At 50.0% G+C, this 22,505-nt stretch overlaps 2 protein-coding genes across 2 annotated transcripts; both read right to left on the bottom strand.

The window, feature by feature from the left end:
* Positions 1-5,331: 5,331 nt before the first annotated feature.
* LOC308438385 (heterogeneous nuclear ribonucleoprotein A3-like) lies at positions 5,332-6,350 on the bottom strand (the record flags this gene model as incomplete). The annotated part of the gene is made up of 1 exon (XM_080939739.1): positions 5,332-6,350. One exon carries the CDS (start codon positions 6,348-6,350, stop codon positions 5,547-5,549), a length of 804 nt encoding a protein of 267 aa, XP_080795865.1. The 3' UTR covers positions 5,332-5,546.
* A 3,011-nt stretch (positions 6,351-9,361) lies between these two features.
* Positions 9,362-21,443, bottom strand: FOXRED2 (FAD dependent oxidoreductase domain containing 2; the record flags this gene model as incomplete). Its single annotated transcript, XM_080939408.1, has 8 exons — positions 9,362-9,594; positions 11,686-11,856; positions 13,109-13,350; positions 14,352-14,517; positions 17,701-17,867; positions 18,019-18,285; positions 19,080-19,331; positions 20,944-21,443. 8 exons carry the CDS (start codon positions 21,441-21,443, stop codon positions 9,362-9,364), a joined length of 1,998 nt encoding a protein of 665 aa, XP_080795534.1.
* Positions 21,444-22,505: the final 1,062 nt, after the last annotated feature.

Here is a 22,505-nt window from a genome sequence, read left to right as displayed (position 1 = left end):
AGAACAATCTAAGCCAGTTTCATGCCAGTTGTGACTCGTGTACTGTTCCCAGATATTGCACAATGTCCTTCCAGTGCCAAGCATGATGGAGGTGGCCTGGCCACCAGGCTGGTTCCGGGTCCAGGTTGTTTGCGTGTTACTTGGGGTCAGGGCTGGTGGCTGGGACTCTGCAGGACAAGGCAAACCTTCAGCTTCGAGGAGAAGAGGGGCACGCTCCTTCCTCTCTGCCAGATCTCGCCTAGCGTGCTCCTCCTTTCAGGTCCTTCATCAGGAGGCAGCTGTGGGCAGAGAAGGGCTGAGCTGGAGAACGGGAGCCGCTTCCAACCAGGGTTCTTCCCTTTCTCTGCCTTAGGGAGTGACTCAAGCCAGCCCAGCAGGCTTCACATCAGTCCTCTTCTGGAGCACCGCTGCTCGTGCAGAACGGCCGGGTCTTCAGAGCGAAGAACAGGAGCAGCAGTCTGTGGCCCTCACCTCAGCCTTACTGTCCAGGCCCATGCCCTATTTTAACGTTTTGTTTTGTTTGAGACAAGGTTTTGCTCTGTACTCCTGGGTGTCCTTGGCCCTCCAGCAATTCTCCTGCCTCCCAAAGTACTGAGACTTACAGATCATGAATCATACTGTTATGAACCATAATGTAAATGTTTTTGGAGACAGAGGTTTGCCAACGGGTCGCAATCCACAGGTTGAGAGCCTCTGCAGTAGGAAGAGGCAAGTGAGCCGGAGGGTCGGCCTGTTTCCATGGAGCTCACCCATGGGCTGCTGTGGAGCTGGCTGGCAGCTCAGCAGGTGCCTCACCCCTGTTCCTGTGGGCCTTTCTCTCCGTGGGGCTTCCTCACAGGGTGCTACTTGGTGCCTAGACAGGAGCTGTCAATCACTTAAAGCTGGGCAGAGTAACCGTTTTCTACCTCTGTCCTTTGGCCTACCAAAATTCAAGGTGAGAGCGAGGATACATTTTAGAGCATATTTAAACCACTGCAGTGCATAAGATGAAGGACTTCTGGGCACTTCTCCCAGCACACTTGTCTAAAACTTCATGCAGCTGGTGGTAGGGGGTCTTGTCATGCATTTTGGCTGTCACTTTGTTTCAGAACTGCGAAGCCAGACAACACCACATAAAAGAGCTGAGCTATTTCACCACTGTCTTTTCCTTAGGGGTTTTTGCATCCAATTATTTCCTGGCGATTTGAACCCTCTTGAGAGACTAGGTTAGCGGTGATAGCATCTCTGAGAGAAATGAAGAAGCGGGTGACAGACTTTTGGAAGCTGTTGTGATGAGACCGAGTGGGCGCTTCTGTGGTGGAGAGCAAAGCAGCACGCAGCCTTGTTTATGCAGCCCAGAGGAAGGAGCGAGACAGGGTTGCCTGTTGTTCCTTCTTCCTTGCCGAAGTGCATCTGCTGCGTGCTATTTTTTATTTCGGCTTGATGGATTGGTCGGATGGTGCGCTCGGGCTGCAGCGTCTCCTGCTTGCCCATCAGCTCTGCCCGGTAGCAGATTTACATCCCGTCTGGGATGCCAGATTGAATTCAGTGCTTTTTTAAAGCCTGTAGTCTGACAGAGATCTTTATCCAGTCAGCATTTCCCCTGTGTTTTTTAAAAATAAGCACTCACAGTGCAAAGATGCTTAGTTTCTGAGAGAAGAATCCAGTTTGGCTTGGTGGCTGATGTTCTAATTGGCTGCAGAGCTGAGGGCGCTGAGACCGAAGCCTGTCAAGGGCTGATGTTCCGAGTCTATGGGTCTCCCCTTCCCATTCACCTACCATGTCTTTGTGGAAAAGAGGGTTCATCTGGCAACTGCTGTGTAATCAATATCACCCAGTTGTCCCTTCATACCCCCACCCCCGTGGGAACCATTTGTCTTCTCAGGTTTGAGAATTCTTGAGCTGGCAAGATGGCTCTGTGGATAAAGGTGTCTGCTGCCGGGTCTGATGCTCTGAGTTCAGTACCGGGGACTTGGCTGGTCGGAGGGGAGAACTGACTCCCTCAAGTTGTCCTGATCGTCACACGTCTGCTGCTGTGTGCGTGCCCGTGTACACAAATAAATAATAAATGAAATTTTAAAAACAAACCCCAAAACTCCATGAAAGTTGGTGAGAAAAAAAAAAAACCCAACAAATCCAATGAAAGAAAACAGACAAACATAAAAACACAGCACCACACAAAAGGAAAAGGAATCCTCAGCCAATGTGCATGTGAAGGAAACCCATGTGGAGAATGGTAAGGACTCGGCTCCCACGAGAGTTAATCTTCATCATCGAAATGTATGAGTCTTTGAAGGCATTTCCAGAAAGGTTTAAGGAGGACAGAAGACCCCAACCCAGAATATGGTAGCAGTAGCCCATGGGCTAGGTTCTTTTTTTTTTTTTTTTCTTTAAGATTTATTTACTATATGTAAGTACACTGTAGCTGTCTTTAGATGCACTAGAAGAGAGCATCAGATATCATTACAGATGGTTGTGAGCCACCATGTGGATGCTGGGATTTGAACTCAGGACCTCTGGAAGAGCAATCAGTACTTTTAACCGCTGAGCCATCTCTCCAGCCTCATGGGCTGGGTTCCTAAACTGAATAAAAGGAGAAAGTGAGCCTCAGAGAACCAGCATTTAGCTCTATCTTATTCCTAATTGGGGATGCAATGTGACCCAGGTCTCATACTTTAGAGGCCTTAACCACCACGACTGACTATACCCCCAAATTGTGAATCAAAACCAAAGCCCTTTGAAGCTAGAAAGATGGCAGTTAAGAGCACTGGCTGCCCTTCCAGAGGCCTGAAGTTCAACTCACATGGCTCATGATGTGTAGCTCCAGTTGCAGGGGATGTGATGCCCTCTTCTAACTGTCATGGTCACCCGGTACAGTGGTGTACAGACACCAGTGCAGGCCAGTCCCCCCACCCCCACATCAACTCAACCCAACCCAAACAAAAACACTTTTGTCCTGATAATTGCTTTTGTCACAGCAAAATAAGAGTGACTGACAGTTGCCACTCTTGAGTGGATTGCCTGTCTGCAGGACATTTTCCCAGGACCCCACTATGGTCTCCTGTGTGGCTGTTCTCAGCCTTGGTCCCTCTCTGAAGAGTGAGGACAGTCTCCTCTATTGCATGTGGTTCTGGTGGGAATGGAATCCTTGTGGCGCATGTATTGGTCATCAGCTACTCTGCAACATCTTCCCATCTTTAACAGCCTGTCCCCAGGTTTCTGTAATCAATCTGTAGCGGCTTGCCTGGGTGGTTTTAGCTCAGGGCCTCTCCTCAGGCTCTGTCAGGGTGGAGCTGTGGCCAAGCATTATGTTAAAAATGGCTCTTCACATTGTAGGGAACTGGAACCTCAACACCTAGTGGCCACCCACTCGAGAGCCATCCTACCGTGTACTCAGCCAGCTTGCTTCACCCGCCTTTAGGAGAACAATGTTAACAACGTAACTTGCCTTGGATTTCCATGTAACCGGCCTTTACAACCTAAACGAGTGAATAGCTGTATCATAAGTACTTTCCCATGCTCATTAGGAGAGTAGTGTAAGTTATGATATTCACTGGAAACAGTGACTATTGGAAGAAAGCAATCTTATAAAAATATCCATAAATGTTGACCACAATCTACAGAGAGTGCTTGAAAAACAGTGGTGTTTGTAAAAGTGTTTGTTTTCTGGGTCAGTCGGAGCCAGTGACTTAATCCCTTGTAAAACTCTGTTAAAGATTTCTGAAAGGTGCCTCATTCCTTCCCGCTTCAAACAGCTCTGCAGTGTTCACGAAGAGAGCGAAGCAGACGTATAAGGCAGAGTCAGACACAGGGCCAGATCCACAGGGCAGCCTTTACGTAGGCTCAAATCATTCAGACTCATACCACAGGGAGCATGAAGCCAAGGCCGATCTCACTCTTGATTAAATGACACTAAGGGGCAGCGTTCTATTTCCTTAATGTCATACCATTCAATAGCAGTGACTTGCAGTTAACTATTAACACAGATGTCACAGTTACATGGTTTGCTTAAGGTAGGAACCATGTTTAAGGTCACCTGTGATTGTAGGAAGTTCTCAGTTCTGTGCCACATGATTTCTTGTGTGTGTGGTTTTACTGTGGGGTAGTCAGTCACAACAGATGACTGCTCAGACGTGGGTTTAAGCCAACAGAAAGTCTTTATTAGCTGGCCACTGACTATAATGGGTGTTCAGGATCCCAATGTAGCACTGAACCTTTCTCAGGACAAGCTGTTAAGCACAAAAAAACATGTTCTGGGTTGATGTACTTGAGTTAAGAACAGTTATCCAGAATTGAAACTACAGAGGCTAAAAAGCAAGGTTAGTACATTGAGAGACTTTCCCATAACTATGTACTTTAATAGATTAGGTTTTGGTCTTCATTTGGCTAATGGTACTATCAACATACTGAGTTTTACAGCCTGAATGGTACTAATATCATGGAGTCAGTTGTGCTAAGGTCTGGGGCCTGTTGCAGTTTGAGGTAGGTCTCATGTAGTTCAGGGTGGCTTCAAACTCACATATAGCTGAGGTTGGCTTTGAGCTACTAATTTTCCTTCTTTTAATGAGAATTATAGACCTATAACATTATACCTGGCTTATGTGGCTTTTTTTTTTTTTTTTTGAAATATCATCTAATGCGCTCTAGGTTAGCTTCAAACTCACTGTATAGTTGAGCTTGGCCTTGACTTTTGAATCTTCTTGCTTCTGCCTTCTAAGGATACTGGGATTACAGATGTATGCCACCATGCTGGACTGCCATGATTCCTGGACTTTGTGTGTTTTACGCAAACATCCTACCACCTGAGCCACATCCCCAAGCTCCAAATTTACTTTTTGGCCAGCTGGTTTCCAGGTAGACCTCAGAGACCTTTGTCAGACAGAAAGAATTTGGTGCTGTCCAGGGCACTGGAGACCGGCCCAGGGGGTGGGGGTGGGATATCTCTGATTTCCTACCATTTGAGAGATGTTTCCAAGGATGTTCATGCTGTGCTGTCTCAGTGAGTTCAGACTCCACATGAGGAGTGCGTCAAACACTCACTTCCTCAGCCTGGACATCCTATCATTATGTAGCTGTTGGTGTAGAACTCCCTATGTAGACCAGGTTGACCTTGAACTCACAGAAGCTGAGCTGCTTCTCCAAGGCCTCCCAAGGGCTGGGATTCAAGATGTCTTTTTTTTTTTTTTTTGAAAAGTTAAAAATTCCTTAATTTTTTATTCCTGGTACCACTACCACAATTTACAGGGCAATATACCTGATGTAATGAAAAGGAAAAGACAAAGCTACAACAGATAAAAGACCTCAGGAATGTACATCTAATTGACACTGCATTGCATTAATCAATAGCTGCACTTTTTGCAAACTGTGGCTATGACCGTCCTGAACAGGAAGGGTTTCCTGTTTCAGCTGCAGTAACATTTCTGACTGTGGATCATCGTTCCTCCTGTGACAGATTTTTACAGTTCCTCTAATGCATTTAGGACGACTGTCTCAAAGTAACCTGCAGGCTTTCCTGACAACTCCTCGCTCTCTCTCCTGCTAAGAACTGTAGCCGTTTCTGTTTTATTTTAAAACCTTCTGCTACCATATCCACCATTTCCAGCTCCAGATCCATGGCCACCACCATAGGGACTGCCTGAGCTTCTTCCACCAAAACTGCCCCCTTTCATGGGCCCATAATTTGATTGTTGCTGTCCACTATAATTTCCAAAGTCATTATAGTTTCCACCACCACCATAGTTACCGCCACCAAAATTCCCTCCTTCACTGTAACCATCATATCCTCCTCCTCCACCACCATAGCCACCGCCTTGGTTTCCATATCCTGGTCCACCACCTCCATAGCCTCCTCTACTGCTGTAACCAGGGCCACCACCATAGTTGCCACCATCACCTCCAAATCCATTATATCCACCATCACCACCTCCGTAACTACCTCTGCTGCCTCCACCTCCACCGCCATAGCCTCCTCTTCCACCAAAGTTTCCTCCACGACCAAAGTTTCCTCCACCACCTCCAAAGTTTCCTCCATGACCCATAAAGTTGCCAGATCCACCTCCACGACCTCTCTGAGATCCAGCTGACTGCATCTCCTGTTTAGAAAGGGCCTTTTCCACTTCACAATTATGCCCATTAACAGTGTGGTATTTCTGAACAACAATTTTATCAACTGTGTCATGATCATCAAAAGTTACAAAAGCAAATCCTTTCTTTTTCCCACTCTGCCTGTCTTCCATAACTTCTATGGTTTCAATCTTGCCATACTTTTCAAAGTAGTCTCTCAGATTATATTCTTCCGTATCCTCTTTAATACCACCAACAAAAATTTTCTTCACCGTTAAATGGGCACCAGGCTTCACAGAATCCTCCATTTTGAGACTGGACTCGCCTCTTCCAACTCGAGTTCAATATGGGACCGAGAGCTCAAGATGTCTTTTATAGGAGCTGGCTCAGTGGTTGAGAGTACTCACTGCCCTTCCAAAGGTCCCAAGTTCAATTCCCAGCACCCACATGGCAGCTCACACCTGTCTGATGACCTTTTTTTAGAGTGTAGATGTACACGCAGACAAAGTACCCATGTGCACAAAATACATAATAAGTCGTTAAAGAAAAGGTATCTTTTGTATCCCAGGGTGATCTTGAACTTCTGATCCTCCTGCCTCTACCTCCCACCTCCCAGGTGCTAGGGTTACAAGTGTCTCTACCTACTCTGCCTCTGGGCACGCTTGCACCCCGATGTGTGATGCTCCTTTCCCTCTAATGATTCCTTCCCGGGCACCCCCACTCTGGACACCACAGGGACCAGTACAGCAGAGCTCAGCCTCCTGCAAGGGCTCCCGCGTCTGCTCCTTTCCAGCAATCCCAAAATCCAAGAGCAGAAATTGTCTAAAAAATAAATGTATTTTTATTTCAGTAGCATATAATCACATTTGAAAAGCAAACACAGATTTGATCAAAAGAGGAATAAAGAACCTTGTCCCACAGCCCCGGCAGAGCCACTGTGGTTTCCTGTCATCGTACTTACAAGCAGCTGCTGCCCCTTCTCGCCCAGTGCCATGTGGCAAGCAGTATCATATGTAGGCATACTCAGCAGCCCTTCCTGACTCTCCTTAAGAGATGGTCATGAGAAGTTACGTAAGTCCTCTCCCTGGAATAAGTAACTCACTTATTCCAACCAGTTCCTCCATCAGGATTATTCCTGTCTGTCTGTTTATTGAGTTTCATCTTATAGCTCTGGCTGGCCTGGAATTTACTGTGTCAGCCAGGCTGGCCTTGAGTTCACAAGAGATTCTCCACCCTATGCTTTGGGCATGCTAAGATAAAAGGAGCACACCACCATGCCCAGTTATTTTTGCCTTTTTTAAGTTTCTTTTTTTGATATAGGATTTTTTAAAGTTGCTCATACTGGAACTCTCCATGTACCCTGAGCTGGCTTTAAAGCTCAATCCTCCTGCCTCGGCTACCCTAATGCTAGGATATTGGTGTGTACCACATCTAGTTTGCCTTATTTTTAATCTCTTCCTTAAAATAGTCATGGGGTAGGGGTCCCGGAACAATTGGCTCAGCACTTACTGCTCTTCCAGAGGATTTGAGCTCAGTTCCCAGCCCCCACACATGGTGGTTCACAACCTCCTGTAACTCCAGCTTTAAGGGGCTCTGACACCCTCTTCTGGTCTCTGGGTATCTGCACTCATGTACAAACACCCACACAGACACATACGAGTACACATAAGTAGAACTAAATCTTAAGGTTATGTGATTCAAGCTTGTAATCCAAATACTTGGGAGTCTGAGGCAGGAGAATCACCATGAGTCCAAGTGCAGGCTGGGCTACATAATAAGTACCAGGCCAGGCCAGGGAATCTCTGTGGGGCGGGAGAAGTAGAAGACATCTCTAGTCAACTGAGCAAGAACAGAATACTCCGTGTTAAAAACAAATAAGGCTGCCTGCTATTCTGATGGAACCAACGATCTGGCAAATGACAGGAAGCAGCAGATGTCTCATACAAGGGTGTCAGCCAGCTACTTGCTAAGGCACCAAACAAGTGGCTCAGCCATCCTCGATGACTGGAGGGCGAGACATAAGGAACAGGATTTGATTTCATAGTGCTAAATCAAAGACTCATTTGAAAATGCTTTGGAGAGGAGGCTGGGATGGCAGGATCCCAGTTTGGCTTGCCAATCAATCTGTATGAAACACGGCAACACTGACATCCTGGGTCTGGCCTTGTGCAAACTACCCCAGGTAGGTTCAGGGATACACAGTTCCTTCTGGTGACATGAAGTTGTTGAATTGTCCTGTTAGGACCTAGTAGGCTACAAAGGTCAGGTGGCGAAGAGAGCTTGGACCCAGCTAAGACTCTCCCATGAAGAAGAGAATGATCCCAGGAAGGGGCTTTGGGTTGTGTCCCTGGGTGTTTGAGTGGCCTCCAGTGTAGACTGAGAGAAGGCTGGTGAGAAACAGTGGGGCTACGGGAAATCACGTGGTCACCATGCTGCCCTAGTGGGCCATGCTTTTCCTCGGGGCTTTGCTGAGCTGTCACCTGAGTGTGGACTCTGGGGAGGGAAGGCAAGGAAGAGGAGCATCAGGGTAGCCCAAAACTGGGCAAGTGCCAACGTTTCCATGCCCAAGGCAGCAGGCACAGCATCTTAAACCTGCCCAGGCCGATCTCAAGGAAGACATGGCTCAGGATGCCAGACAGCAAGGTGGGAGAGGGACACACAGGCTGCACACAGGCTGCTGATTCCTGGGAGTGTGATCTTGGGGATAGGGCAGCACTGAGGTGCTCTGCTCCTGAGAAGCCAGCTGGATAGATGACTTTGCAGGAGTTTCCTGTCTCTGCCCCGTACCAGCCGCCTGGGCCTGTGATGCCTGACTGGGGTCCTGCTGCGAGCTGGTGCCAGGGAAGGTGAGACAGTGTGGAAAGAAAGGGTGGCACAGGGGCAGGCCTCCTGGATGAGGACACTAGGAGACATTTGATGCTTCTGAGTTGGGGTCCATAATTGCTAGGGAACAGAGATCCCAACTGTCTACCCCACTGCTCAAGACTCTAAGCCTTCACTCTAATATGCCCACTATGGAAATGAGGGCCTTCAGCTTCGAGATGTTCCCTAGGTAGAGCTAAGCCCATCTGCAGAGTGAACCACAAGGAAAAGGAGATTGGTTGGTCCAGAAGCAGACACACAAGACCAGCATAGTCAGTGATGGTCCAAGCTGGATGTGGATGGCATCTCATACCTGACAGAAGGCACCCTCTTCTTGACCTTGCACCAAAGGATGGCACAGGAAGGGGCACCACTATGTGACCTTATGCCAGCCTTCTACACTCTACAGGCTGTTTGTTATCTCTGTGACAGTCCTGAGGTTTCCCGGAGAGGATGCTCAGAGCTCCTCTCTGTTGCTGTCAAGAGGTTGAGTCAGAGGCCCCGGAGCCGAGGAGTGGTCACCAAGCCGCGTGCTGCTGTTCTCCATGGCTGTGTAGTCCTGCAGGAGCCTGCTTTGCACACCATGCTGCCGAAGGCTCTCGGTGCTTGAAAGGCCCTGCATTCTCAGGTACCCCTGCTGGCAGAAGGGCGGCAGCCTCTGGCGCGTGAGAGCGAACAGAAAACAGGACTCTGTGAAGATGAAAGACGGTGTCAGGTCGCTGGGGAGAGACGCACTGAGAGGAGCTGGGAAACGCTGGGGACCTGGGTTTCCACATATTATATACGTGCTGCCCACTAGTTAGTAGACATACTTGCAGGTTGTGTGTGCTACTCTATACTACCCACACTTAGTGGCCATCACTACCAGTAGGGCCATCACAGTGGAATGCTGTATCTGGGTTGGGTAACCCTTATGTGCTGGTTAGCTTTTTGTTAGCTGGACACAGGGCAGGGTCATCTGGGAAGTGGACCCCATTTATTTTATCTTCTTGTGTTTTATTTTATTTTTAAGACAGGATCTCTCTATATAGCCTCGGTTATCCTGGAACCCATAATGCAGACCAGGCTGACCTCACACTCAAGATCTGCCTTCCTCTGCCTCCCCAGCGCTGAGATTAAAGAGCCCAGAGCACTGTGGTTGGTGCATCCCTGGGCAGGCGTCTTTGGTTGCGTAAGAAAGTGCTTGGAGCAAGCTAAGCGGATCTGAAAGTGTCAGAGGGAGGAATAAACCTTTTCATAAACCTTTTCTCCCCACGTTGCTGTTTGTTGTTTTGGTCATGGTGTTTTATAGCAGCAGTGGGAAGCAAGCTAGGCCATCTTAGCTTACCCTGTTTACTAATGGCTTCAAAGCTTAAGAACAGAGACGCAACGATTTGTGAAAGCCAAAGGGAAGCCATGAAGTATTTCCTTCAAGTGAAAATGTGCTAGTTCTATTCAGAATAAGGAAAAGCCCCGCCTTGTGTGCAGCTGCTAAAGGCTGTGGTATACTGCATCTTCGACGGGGGAAAGGAGCCCACGTGGTAATGCTGACTATCACATAAAACACACAGATGTTACATTTGTGCAGAAAAACGTAACACACATGGACACACATTTGTGTTCTGACACCAAAGTGCCAGCCATCACCAAATCTAATTGAGACTTCATTATGGGATCTGCCAAGGCCCTGGCTATAATATGAGACTTGGTTCCATCCACTCAGGCATTCACTGGGGCTCTTGGACCACATCCTGCATGATCTGGATGGGAAACAGCATCAGTGGCTTTGAATGAGAAACAAGCCACGAAACAGACCCCCAGCTTGCAAAGAGTTAAAGGCAGGGTGAGAAGGCGGAAAGTCAGAGCCTGGAGTCCTTCACATCTTTAGGGGAAGATTTTCCTTCATTTTCCCCCTTCCCTTTAACTCTCATAAGAAGGGCTCCACAGTGCCCTGTCTTGTGTCACCCCTGATTCCCAGCAGAGGCCTTGGCAGAGAAGAGGATAGATGTGAGGGCAGCTATGTGGCCATTTAGTCAGCATGCCCTTCTGATGACGGGACCCTTCTGCAGTGCCCAGGGTTACCAATCCAGCCGAGGCTGAGGCTATAGCTAGCAGCCATGCCATGGTTAAATGACGGCTGGCCTGCTGTAAGGATTCATCTCAGCTCGGCACCAACAAAGGCCGGGAGGATACGTCAGCGGCATCTGTGACTTGGGGTGCGGACATACACTGGACTTTTGTGGACTCTTGAAGCCTTGGGGAATGGGCAGGCAGTTTGAAGCTGAGGACTCTCTTTTCTAGGCATTTCGGGGCTCTGTATGATCAAGGTTGGCTGCTCAGACTGTAGGAACTGCGAGGGTGCTGAGCTCTGGCTCTGCTGTATGGGTTAACTGAGATAGGCAGATTCTGAGCTGATTAGGGCTGGGGGGTCGCACAGTAGCAAGTCAGATCCCAAAGTATCATTTCAAAGCTGGCTCAGGATAAAGCAGGATGCTCTTTGACTTTCTGGAGCCAGTCTCTAACTTAAGTGGGTATACATGGTGTCAGACATTTGACAGCCGTTTGACATCTCTCAGCGATAGAGAAAGCACTGCATTTAAAACATCCAGGGGTTTAAAGGACAAAAGTATTGGCTTATTTCTGTTACTCTCTCTTCTAGGTCATTTTGGTAGTCTCTAGCTCTTCATTACATTTTTTCCTGCCTTCTTTTCCCCCTTCCTTGTCCTGTGCTAGGCCTCAAACCCAGGCATGCTAACACTAAGGGAGGCACTCCACCATCTGCCCTTTTGGGACCTTGGTTACCTGCATAAAAGCTACGCAGATCTGTGTCCAGACAGTTTTCCAGGAAGCGCCTCAACGGGAGGATATGTCCCACTGGGGCTGTCCAGTCAGTCAGGAAGTCTTCCACGATGTGGTGGATGGCCACAGGCCGAGGCAGGGGCCACTGTGCAGGACGGAACCGCATATCTTGCTCTGTGAGAGGAAGGGGGCGTCAGGGCCAGGCCCTTCATGATGGCACATCCCCCTGCTCTCATGATTGCCTCCCTGTGGTGTTTCTGCCAGGCTGTGGTCAGCTTGGCCACCAGCCACCTTCATGTAGCTTCAAGAGGAACTAGAGCTGCTGCCTGTGGTTTCTGAGTGCTTACATGGACCAGTGAGCACATAGGGCTCATCTGGACTCACCCTGCCCTCTAAGCGCCCAGCCCATAGGCCTCTGGACCAACACTGACCATCCCTGGAAACCAGACTCTAGGAGGTGACTAATCCTAGTTGGCCAGTGTTCGAGCTGCTCACTATAGATCTGCACTCCCCACCTTCTGAAGCTGCCTCTGCCCTTGGGAACAACCCCCAGCTGGGCCACCTCTTTTTTTTTTTAGGGGGTTTGGGGGGGGCAGGGTCTCAAGTAGCCAGGGATTTTTCTGCCTCTATTTCCCAGATACTGAGATTACAGAGGGTGTCTCACTACACTTAGTTCTGATCAGGAGCTCACTATATATCTTAGGATGGCCTTGGGCTTGTGGAAAGCCTGCTCCAGTCTCCGTAGCCCCAGGATAACAAGCACCTGTCTGGAGTACCCTCGTCAACCTGAGACCTTTCAAGCTCTGAACTGAGAGGCATGGTGTCTAGGCTGTGGCCTTGGGCTGCTGGCAAATCTTCTGTATCCCTTGCTGTCCTGTATGAACTGATTTTCATCATCCCAGTCTGGAGATCAGGAAGCCGGGCTCAGAGAGAGGTTAAGTAAAATGGTCAAGGTCAAACTGCTGTGAGCGCAGAACCGTGAATCTGGCCTGGCATTTCTGTACTGTGTTCTTGTCCTTGTCTGGTTTATTGTTACTGTTGTTTGTGTGGGCGCACATGTCACAGAGCTCGTGTGGAGGAGGTCAGAGGACATATTTATGCAGTCAGTTCTCTTCTACCTTAATGTGGGTCCCAGGGATTTGAACCCGGGTCTCCAGGCTTCCGTAGAAAGTGCCTCTTTCCACCCACTCATATCACCTGCCCTCATCCATTTCTCTTAATACTCACCTGCAGCACCTCCCCCAACTTTGAGAAACCACAACATGACAGCACCCCCTTCACCGCATATTGCCCAGAGACCATATGTGGCTTATGTGGGTCCCCTGTGTTCCCTCTGTCAGCTGCAGAAATCCTCGTGGTGACTGCTTTATAGACAGAAGTGGTCCAAGGAGAGCCCTCTGAAGAGGGAGTGTGGAGGGCAGCTCACCGGTGGGGAGGTGTCTGTAGTAGTAGATGACAGGGTGAAGGAAGTTAGACAACCAGGCATCCTCTATGTGTGCCACGGACCGGTCATAATAGAAGACGTCCTTGTCAGGCCCAGAGAAGTTTTTTCCATATTCCATGTTGATGACAAAGAGCCCGTGCCTTGCTGTCCTCCCTGTGAGCATCTCCAGCTGGGCTAGCATCTGCATAGGGAACTCCTCCAGGTACTCAAAGGCTGTAGTGTTCCTGTGGGTGGGACGAGGGAGCGGTACAGGCTCACCACAGGTGCAGTGCTGTGGACTGACCAGGATTCTGCCACCCTATAATACCACTGTGGCAGCCGTGCCTTCTGGACTATCTGGGGCAGGTAGGTTCCAGAAAGCTCTGTTCAATCTGAGAGCATGCCAGGGGCAAGGGTGTTCCAGGGAGAAGGCAAGTGGGGGAGAAGCTGGTCCCTGTAGGTAGAGACGAGAGTAATGGGGTGAGGAAGGTCACTGGGCTTGAGCTAAGGAGGTATGGGTGAATGTACGCTGTAGTGGATGGAGAAGGGTGCTGTTGGCCCCAGGGGAGTTGGGGGCAGGGACAACAGTGTGGGTCTCCTTTTAAAAGGATGGCTGGTGGCTACTGAGGGCAGACTGACTACACCGGGAAGCTGCTGGGCCACTGTGGGTGACAGGACTAGGATGCTGAGTAAGCCCTGGGTCCTGGCAAGAGCACCCTGACCTCCCCATGTCCCTGAACTTGGTGTTGGGGAGCCAGAGCTTTGGATCGAGGGGTGTCCTCTGATTTAGGAGTCTTCCTGTGTCTCACCTGCCTGTCTTCTGTAAAGTCCTCTCTTGCTTTCTCCTGCCATGTCCTCAGGCCCTGTGTGTCCTGTGATTTGGCAGTAATCACTTGATCTAAAAGAGCCAAGCAGGTCCTTGCCTGCGGGGACCCTTAACTTCACCCCTCAGGGCTGCAAGGGACCTGTGCTCTTTCTGTAGACCAGGCAGGAAAGTGCAGAGCTTAAAAAACTCCCCCAAACCAGGCAGAGAGATGTCTATCATCTGGGCTTCACACATGGGCTGTCTCGAAGACCTTGTGGCATTTACCTCACTGACTTCTTTGCCAGGATAGATTAGCCTCTGCCGGCCTCCTTTGCCCAGGAAACAACTGGGTCACTTAACACAGAATAGCACCAGAAGCAAGGGGGACAGTGATTGGGTAAAGCAGGGTTGGGGGGGGATGAAGTGGGAAGGGCTACTCACTCCTTCAACAGGATGATGTCAGCCAGCACGCTGAACATCTGGTACAGCCCCGAAGCCTCATTTACACGCCGAATGATGGAGCTGGCCAACTGTGTGATGGGGTACTCTGTGGACGGCCAGGCGATGCCATGGTGCCGATGTTCCAGCAGCCGGTGGACAGCACGCACTGAGATGGCCAGAGGGAGGAAGGGACAAGATTTTATCTTGGCTCACTCCTAGGCCTGGGAACAGTGGCAGTGAGAGCTAAAAGCAAAAGTCTATGTAGAGTATATATAGAATGTGTATATGTAGAGTATGTACAGTCTATGTAGCCTATATATATATATATATATATATATGTATATATAGAGCAAACATTCCTTTTTCATAGTCACATACAATCAGGGACCCTGCTCTATTCTGTCTCTTGGGTATCAGGCAGAGTATGGCTGGGGTGGATTTGGGCGTGAGTGGTCTACCCTTGCTTGAGGCTATCTGTACATGGAAGTTTTCCAGCTGTCATCCTTTATACTAGGCAAATCCAATCTTGATACAGAACTTTCCCTCCTCCTTGGCAGTCATCTCTAAGGCCTCAGGGACATTCTGACTGCTTCTGTCTTTCTCAGCCCAAATCTACCCATCACTGTCTTGTTCTGAGATCTCTTGTAGAGGGAACTGCTGCCCAAGCCAGCAGTGAGGTGGTTTCCTTCCCACCTGGGGCTGCTCTGCCCATCAAGGAATGGCACAATACAATCACTTGTTCTTCCAAAGTTAACAAAACATTCCAATGCAACGAGGCTGGGCCACAAACCAACTGCTCATAGGAAAAAAGCCAGTGGCCAAGCTGAGTTTACAAGGTTGTAGGAGCTTAAACTTGGGGGACCGAGGATGGAGAACAGCCTGGCACCCTGAGAATGCAAGACCTTTGCAGAGCAGGGGACAGCAGGCTGAGGCACGGGACTTTCCAAGGGGTGGAAGAGAAACCATGAAGGAACAAACGCAGAGATGATTTCCTCATTGCTTTTGGTGCTGTGGAAGGACCCTGGAGTCTTGTACATGTCAGACAAGTGCTCTGTCTCTAAGCTACATTCTATCCCTTGTCTTTCTCTGAGACGGGTCTAAGTTGCCCAGGCCGGCCTTGGACTCACTTTGTAGCCTTCCCTGCCAGCAGGAGAGGGTTCTGAAGTAAAACCTGAGCCAGAGGTGACACAGCCAACAAACTAAAGGGAAACAGGAGGATGTGATGAGTCCTTAGGGTCTGGTTGTGGCCCATGTAGCAGTGGCCAGGTAATATGGCGGTCATTCCATGGGCTAAAAGGGCCTCTCTAGGTGCCACCACCTGAGATGTGAGCCTCTTAGGATCTCCCAGTCACATCTTTTTGCTTCCAAAGATACAGACTAGGAGACTGGCAGCTGATCTCCAGGGCTGCTCAGAAGTGTTTGCCACTGCCTCCTGCCAGGAGAGCCAGGGACGCATTCTCACGCATCAGCCAGCAGAGACAGCTGTGTCAGCCACACAGCGCCCACTCTAACCTGGAAGTGGGGGCAAAATCTCCCCATGCAGAAGGGCAGGAGGAACCTCTCCATCTATGCTAAGTTTGCTACTACATCTTACTTTTTTATGCTACAAGGAAACTCATCGGGCTGGCAAGATGGCTTGACAGGTAGGCAGGCTTGACCTGCCATCAAGCCTTAGTTTAATCCCCAGGTCCCACACTGTGGAAGGAGAAAACCTACTCTCAAAGGCTTTCTGTCCTCTGACCTCGACGAAGACGCTGTGGCACATGTGTGACCCCAGTAAGGGAGTAGAGATTTTGTACTGTTTTGTGTTTTTCACCATTTCTACAATAAGCACACAATTCTTTATTTACATCGAGATCTGTGCAGGGGCCCCTCCTCTGATCTCCACATCTTCTGCCTCATTGTCTTCACAGAGAAAACAAAGCACAAACCAGATGTGGTAGTGCACATCTGTAATCTCAGACCAGGGAGGCTGAGGCAGGATTGGGAGTTTGAGGCTTGCCTGGGCTATCACAGCCTGATCCAAGCACAGCTGTCTTACCATCCTTACCTCTTACAGGTCATTTCTCTCCCCTGGCCTCAACACTGTGGACCCTGGACTGGGGACTGAGGATAAACAGACCAACAACGTTCAGCCCCCTGAGTGACAGCTTCCCCTGGGTTCCTGACAACAACAGACTCCATCCTACATCCACGGAATGCAAAGCAAGCCCTGCAAGCAAACTCCATACCAGGCTGATGGCATCCGAACCCCCAATAAACAACGTGGCTAACAGCTAAACAGTCCACTCAGCTGCTTCGGTCCACTGCTTCCTCCGTGGAGAGGAGAAAAGGGCAGAAGAAACCGCCTTCTAAAAACCAGAAACCAAATCAAACACAAGCAAATCTCTCTGGCCCTCAGCTGTTTCCTCAGGGGCGGGGAGGCTGTGCTGGCTAGATGGCTCAGTGGGTCAAAGCGCTTGATATGCAAGCTGGAAAACTGAGTTTGAGCCCCAGAGCTCATGGTGGAAGGAGAGCCCAACTCCTGCAAGCTGTCTTCTGACTTCCATATGCATGCCATGGTAATGCTCTGAGCACATGTCCAAGTGTGCATACACACACACAAACACACACAGACATGCATGCACATACATAATACACGCACACACTCCTGCACCCCCCTCACGCACACCCACACACAGTATCATAATAAAAAAAAAAAAAGGAGAAAGCAAAGCAAAGGCTTTCTAGCCGCCGCACGGTGCTGGTAGATCTTTAGGGATACACGTGCTCAGCCTCTAGAAGATGCTCTACATGCGTCAATCTATTCCTCTCCTTCACTTCCTGTTTCTGCTTTTCCTTAACATCACGAAGTATCAGTTTCTGCTTGGGGATTATTCTCAGGCAATAATCAACTCACCAGCATCATCACCATCATATTGACACTTGAACACAGATTCAGGCACACTGGATGACTACTCTGCCACTGTGCTATGTCCTCAGCCTTCAAATTATTTAAATTTTTAAAAATTTATTTTACAGGCAAACATTATTAAGACAGAGGAAGAGTGACATTCTTACTACTGAAAGTCTTGCACAAATCATATTAGAACTTTCACTGAGGTGTGCCCGCACTGTGGGTGCATGAGCTGCTTCCTGGGTCCACACACTACTACCTTATTCAGCCCTGTGAGACTGGCATATCTTAAGACGACCCATCCCCTCAAACACACTTTAACTTCATGGGGCTGAGCATGTCACAGCCACCCTTACTGTGTATCTACTATCCTGCTTCTTCTAGGCGACTCTCCAGATTCGCTTTTGGAAGTCAGGAACCCTGGGACGATGCTGGGTCTTTAGCCAGGCTTACCTGTGTATCGGAATCCATGGATGAAGCCTCCAGCAGATTTCCGGTAGTCCACTGAGTGGCTAGCGGTCCCTAGGATAAAAAGACCCCGGCTTCCTTTGGATTCATAGCTGGCTTTGATCAGTGGGTACTTCTTGCTGAACTCAGTCCCTGAAGAGAGTCTGAGGGACCTGCCAGGGAGAATGGTTGTTAGGAAACAAGAGCTGCTGAGGACAAGACCCCTGGTACCCTCCTCCTGCGTTCCTGAAGCCTATCATGTCCCCAGGGAGGTCTGAAGGTGTTGCTGGGGGGGTCCCCACATCCACCCCACTTAAGACTCACTGGTTGAAAATGGAGAAGTCAAACTTCCAGCCCAGGCAGCGGATGACACGGTCATAGGCCACCCGCATGGCAAAGTTGTCATTGTCATCCTGGGGGAGGGGAATGGAGTCGGCACTCTGGTTGCTGTAATTCTCCAGAAGGAACTTTAGGGTGATGTGGAACTTGCCCTTGCTGTCCTTCACGAGGGCCAGATGCTCCAGGTCCGATTCCAGGAGACCATCCAGTGATTTCAGCTGGTAGGTGTCCAGCAGGCCATTGTTGATGGCTCTGGGGTCCCACAAGCAGGCAAGAGAAGAAAGAGGATCAGAAGGGCTGTCTGGTGCAGCTGAGGGTGGGGAAACTCCCACATCTGAGGCTTTCTAACCCAAGGGAAGCTTAATCCCCATAGAGGTAACACCAGGAGGTTGTGAACTTCTTTTTCTTTTCTTTTTTCTTTCTTTTTTGGTAAAGATAAGGTGCTATTAGTCCAAGCTGGCCTCAAATTCACTAGGTAGCCAAGGATGACCTTGGACTCTGATCCTCCAGCTTCTACTGCGTGAGGGCAGAGCTGAGACTACAGGTGTGTGTCAGCTCACCTTGCTTGTGTGGAGCTGGGGACCGAACCCCAGAGCTTTAGTACCTGGGAGTCAAGCACTCACCAGGCCCCAGTGGTAGATCCTTAAGAGGTGGAGCCTTGGGCGTCAAGCACTCACCAGGCCCCAGTGGTAGATCCTTAAGAGGTGGAGACTAGTGGCAGATCACTGGGTAATGCCCTCAGAAGAGATTAAGGCAGTTCTGTTGGGACCTCCCCTCCCCCCCTTGTAAGTTCCAGGGAGAGGTTTGCTATGGACAGGAGCCTGGCCACTCCCTTGTTCTGGCTTCCCATCCTGTTATGCGACCTTACTGTCCCAATATGTGCCTGCTGCTGTGATATTGTCTGCCATGAGGTGAGAGTGGAACATTCTGCTGGCCTCTGAAATCATGAACTCACGCAGCGGCAGGCATTTTCTCATAGCATCAGGGAACAGATTACCACAGGATGTATGGCACAGAACATGCAAACAGGGATGTGGCATACGTACCTGACATCTCCAACATAGTGGGTGGCCCAGGAGAGCCGAACCCGGGAACGGCTCAGCATGTGAACAAAGTTTGTGACACCCAAGATGTTGTCTGCTGTCTCGAAGGCAGAGTTCCCATGGCCCAGGATCAACACACTCTGGCCCACAAAGTCTTCAGGGTCCACAGACACAGACTCGTACCCCTCCACATATTCAGAGCCAGGGAAGTCAACCAGTTTGGGGACTGCCAAACCAGTGGCTACAAGCAGGACGCTGCAGGTGGGGACACAGAAAAATGACTCAGTTTTTCAGTGGCCACTCAGATGTTTATACCCACTGACTCTATTTACTGACCCACATCAGTGTGCCTCTTTCCAAGCTACCCACAATCCTTCTTGCTTTACTGGAAGGATACCATACCTGGGGACTACGTTTGCTTGCTGATTCTATGATAAACCAAAACCATCTCTTTTAATTTTTAACACAGCGACGAGGCGAGTTTTCCCCAGGGGGATGTACTCTACCTTGGCATTCAGGTTCCTCTCGGGACTTGCAAGCCAGGCATACACATCTTCTATCCACACTGTGCTGGTGCCTTTATCTTATCTACACCCCAATCTTCCCATTCCTCAGCTGGATTTCCCTGGCCTGTTTCATGAGGAAGGACATATGGGGCCCCGTGGGTCAGGGCATCAGAACTCTTCAAAGCAGGAGGGCCACAATCTGAGTACAAAAGGGCCCGATTCCAAAGTCCCTTTGGGAGCCTGGACTAGCCTTGGGTCTGGCAGTCCTCTTGCCTCAGTTTCCCTTATGCTGGGGTTATGGGCATGTGTGCCACCATGTCCAGCTCTGCTCTCTATGCTGGCAGGGATTAAAATCGGGTGGATTTTTGCAGGCTGCAGAATAGTTGGGCCACAAGGGACGCATACAGCAAACACACCTTTGTTTTCTGGCCCCTTTCCTCTCCGCTCCTCACTCCCTTCTACTCCAGTGAAGCTACCTAAAATCCAAGAATCCCAGTCAACACCCTCCCCTCCTTTTTCCTGAGCTGCAGGAACAGATGACCAATAGTTAGGAGTGAAGCTGGCAGCCAGGGAGGGAACATGGAGTAGCAAATAGAACACAGGTTTAGGTGTTAGCAAACCCCAGCCCAAATGCAGCCCCATATTTTAGTGGTAAGACACAGTGTGTTGATGAAGGTCTTCAGAGCAGAGCTTCAGATCTGTGCCCGCTAAATGAGTATTAGGGAACATCTTGTAAGGATTGAATAAGTTTGAGGCGCCCACATAATGTCTCCCAAACCAAAGCAAAGTAACAAGCCATGCTTGTAGGGCCTTTTGCTCTGATTCTGTTCTGTAATCCTACTAGCTAGTGTCTGGTGTTGCTTGGACACTTCGCCCTGCTTGTCTCAGCATGGGTTTTGGGGACACCTATTTTAGAAAACTATCAGATGTGTCCAACCCATGGTTTCTGGGCCACATGGGATCCAGGACAGCTATGATTATGGTCCAACATGACTTGCAAACTTACTTAAAATATGAGATTTGTGTATATGTGTGTTTCATAACTTGACTGCATGGTTTTAGAGCTAGAGGCCTGTGGATGAAAATGTAGTGGAGTAGTGTCAAGGGTTGTTGGGCACAAACTATGCTCACATGCAGTTCCTAACACCAGAGGATCATGGTGAAGGCAACAGAGCTTGGCAATTGCTAGATTTTTCCAGACATACTCAGACACAGCTTTGTAAGGACGTACCTTAAAGAAGTTCTGGCTGTACCAAATCTTGGCACTAAGCCCCATTGGGAATAGCCCCAAGGCGGGTGGCCTTTTTCTCTCATTTCCCCCCATCTCGAGGCCAATCCAGCTGTGTCCGGAGGTTCCTTACCTGCACTGGTAAACCTGACCTTTCTGGTCCGTCAGAATGAAGTAATGGCCGTTCCAGGCTTGAGGATCCTTGTCCAGAGTCACGTGGGTGATGTTTGTGTTGTATAACACATGGAGCCCCAGGCGCTGCGCGAAGTCACCCAGGTAGCGCACCATGTCGCTGGCGTCGGGGAAGTAAGCCTGGGAGTAGTGTCTGAAGAGCAGGTGTGGATCATCGCTGAGCAGAGAGTTCCAGTCGTGGCGGAGGTTGAACTCGGCGTTGGCCTTGCCTGTGTACCGCTTGTTGATGCTGATGAGCTTGCGGTGGCGCGGGTAGCGAGTGAAGAAGCTGCCAGGTGCGGACTCGCGTTCGAATACCTGGTAGTCCCTGCCGGCGCGATGCAGGAGGGCAGCCATCTGCAGGCCCGCAGGACCAGCGCCCAACACGCAGTAGTCCCGGTGCGGACGGGAGCACACTGCCAGGTGCAAGGCTAGAGCCACCATCAGCCCCAAGGGACCCATCCTGCGGCACAGTAGAGGAGAGGCCTCGCACCTCGTGGCTGGCAGCTGGTGACAGCCGGCTTTCCCGAGGAACGAGACGCTTTGAGCCTCCCAGGGATCTGGAACAGGGCCAGGACTGAACCTCGCTCGGGTCCTAGAGGCTCATCTACCCCATCTCCATCCCTTCCAGGTAGGATCAAGGGCCCACAGGAATTCTGAACCTCCCAGCTCATCTCCATAGTCCTCTTCCCAGGGCGTCAGACTCCCTTATTGTCATGGTAACTTCCACCCCGAGGGAGAGGCAGTTTTCCCAATTTCCACGCATTCTGGATGTGCCCTGCATTGGGGGGGGGGGTCTTCCCAGGTGGACCCTTCAGAAGCTCTGGTCTGTCTACCCACCTTTCACCCTTAGGGGGAAACCTGAAGGAGGTGTGGCCTCTAAGGCCCCGCCCCAGCCCCCCAGATCACGTGAGGATGCCCCGGCACACCTGCCGCGGTCTCCGCTATCCCGCACTGCTTCTGGCGCGTGCGCGGTGCCCAGGCTGAGCTCCCGGCCCGCACGCTGCCGCCGCCGGTGGCTCAGCGATGCTCCCACCGCAGGCTGCAGTGGAGGGAAGCTACGGCTGACTCGCGCCACAGCGGCCACGCCCCTCCCCACTCCGGGCCAATAGCAGGGGGCGGGTCACGTGTGTCACGCGCAGCACGCCGGGACTGGTGGGGGGCGGCTGGGGCGCGAGTGGCGTGCACGTGCTGTGAGCAGTTTCTGAGGGTAGAGGTGCCCTGGGGAACAGCAGGTCCATGATGGGACACTCGGCCCTTCCTTTTGATTGTACTAATCCTCGTGTCAGAGAGACTTTTGGAGATGTTGCCCTTTATAGCCCTTTATTACTGTAGAAGATTGAAACTAATTGGCCAGTCAGTTTTGTGAGTCTGAGGAGAGTATGAGGCCAAGACAGATGAATCATTTATTTGGCTTAAAGACTCAATTGTTCAGTTGTCCGAAGGGTGAGCAAGGGAATCGATTCCCAGCACCTTATAACTGACTTGTCACTACACAGTGACAAAGTTTGTATAAAAAAAGAT

The sequence above is a fragment of the Micromys minutus genome (genome assembly GCF_963924665.1).
Source record: "Micromys minutus genome assembly, chromosome: 27".
NCBI classification, from domain to species: Eukaryota; Metazoa; Chordata; class Mammalia; order Rodentia; family Muridae; genus Micromys; species Micromys minutus.
Note: the sequence above shows the minus strand (reverse complement) of the source record. Positions and strands in the feature narration are given on the sequence as shown.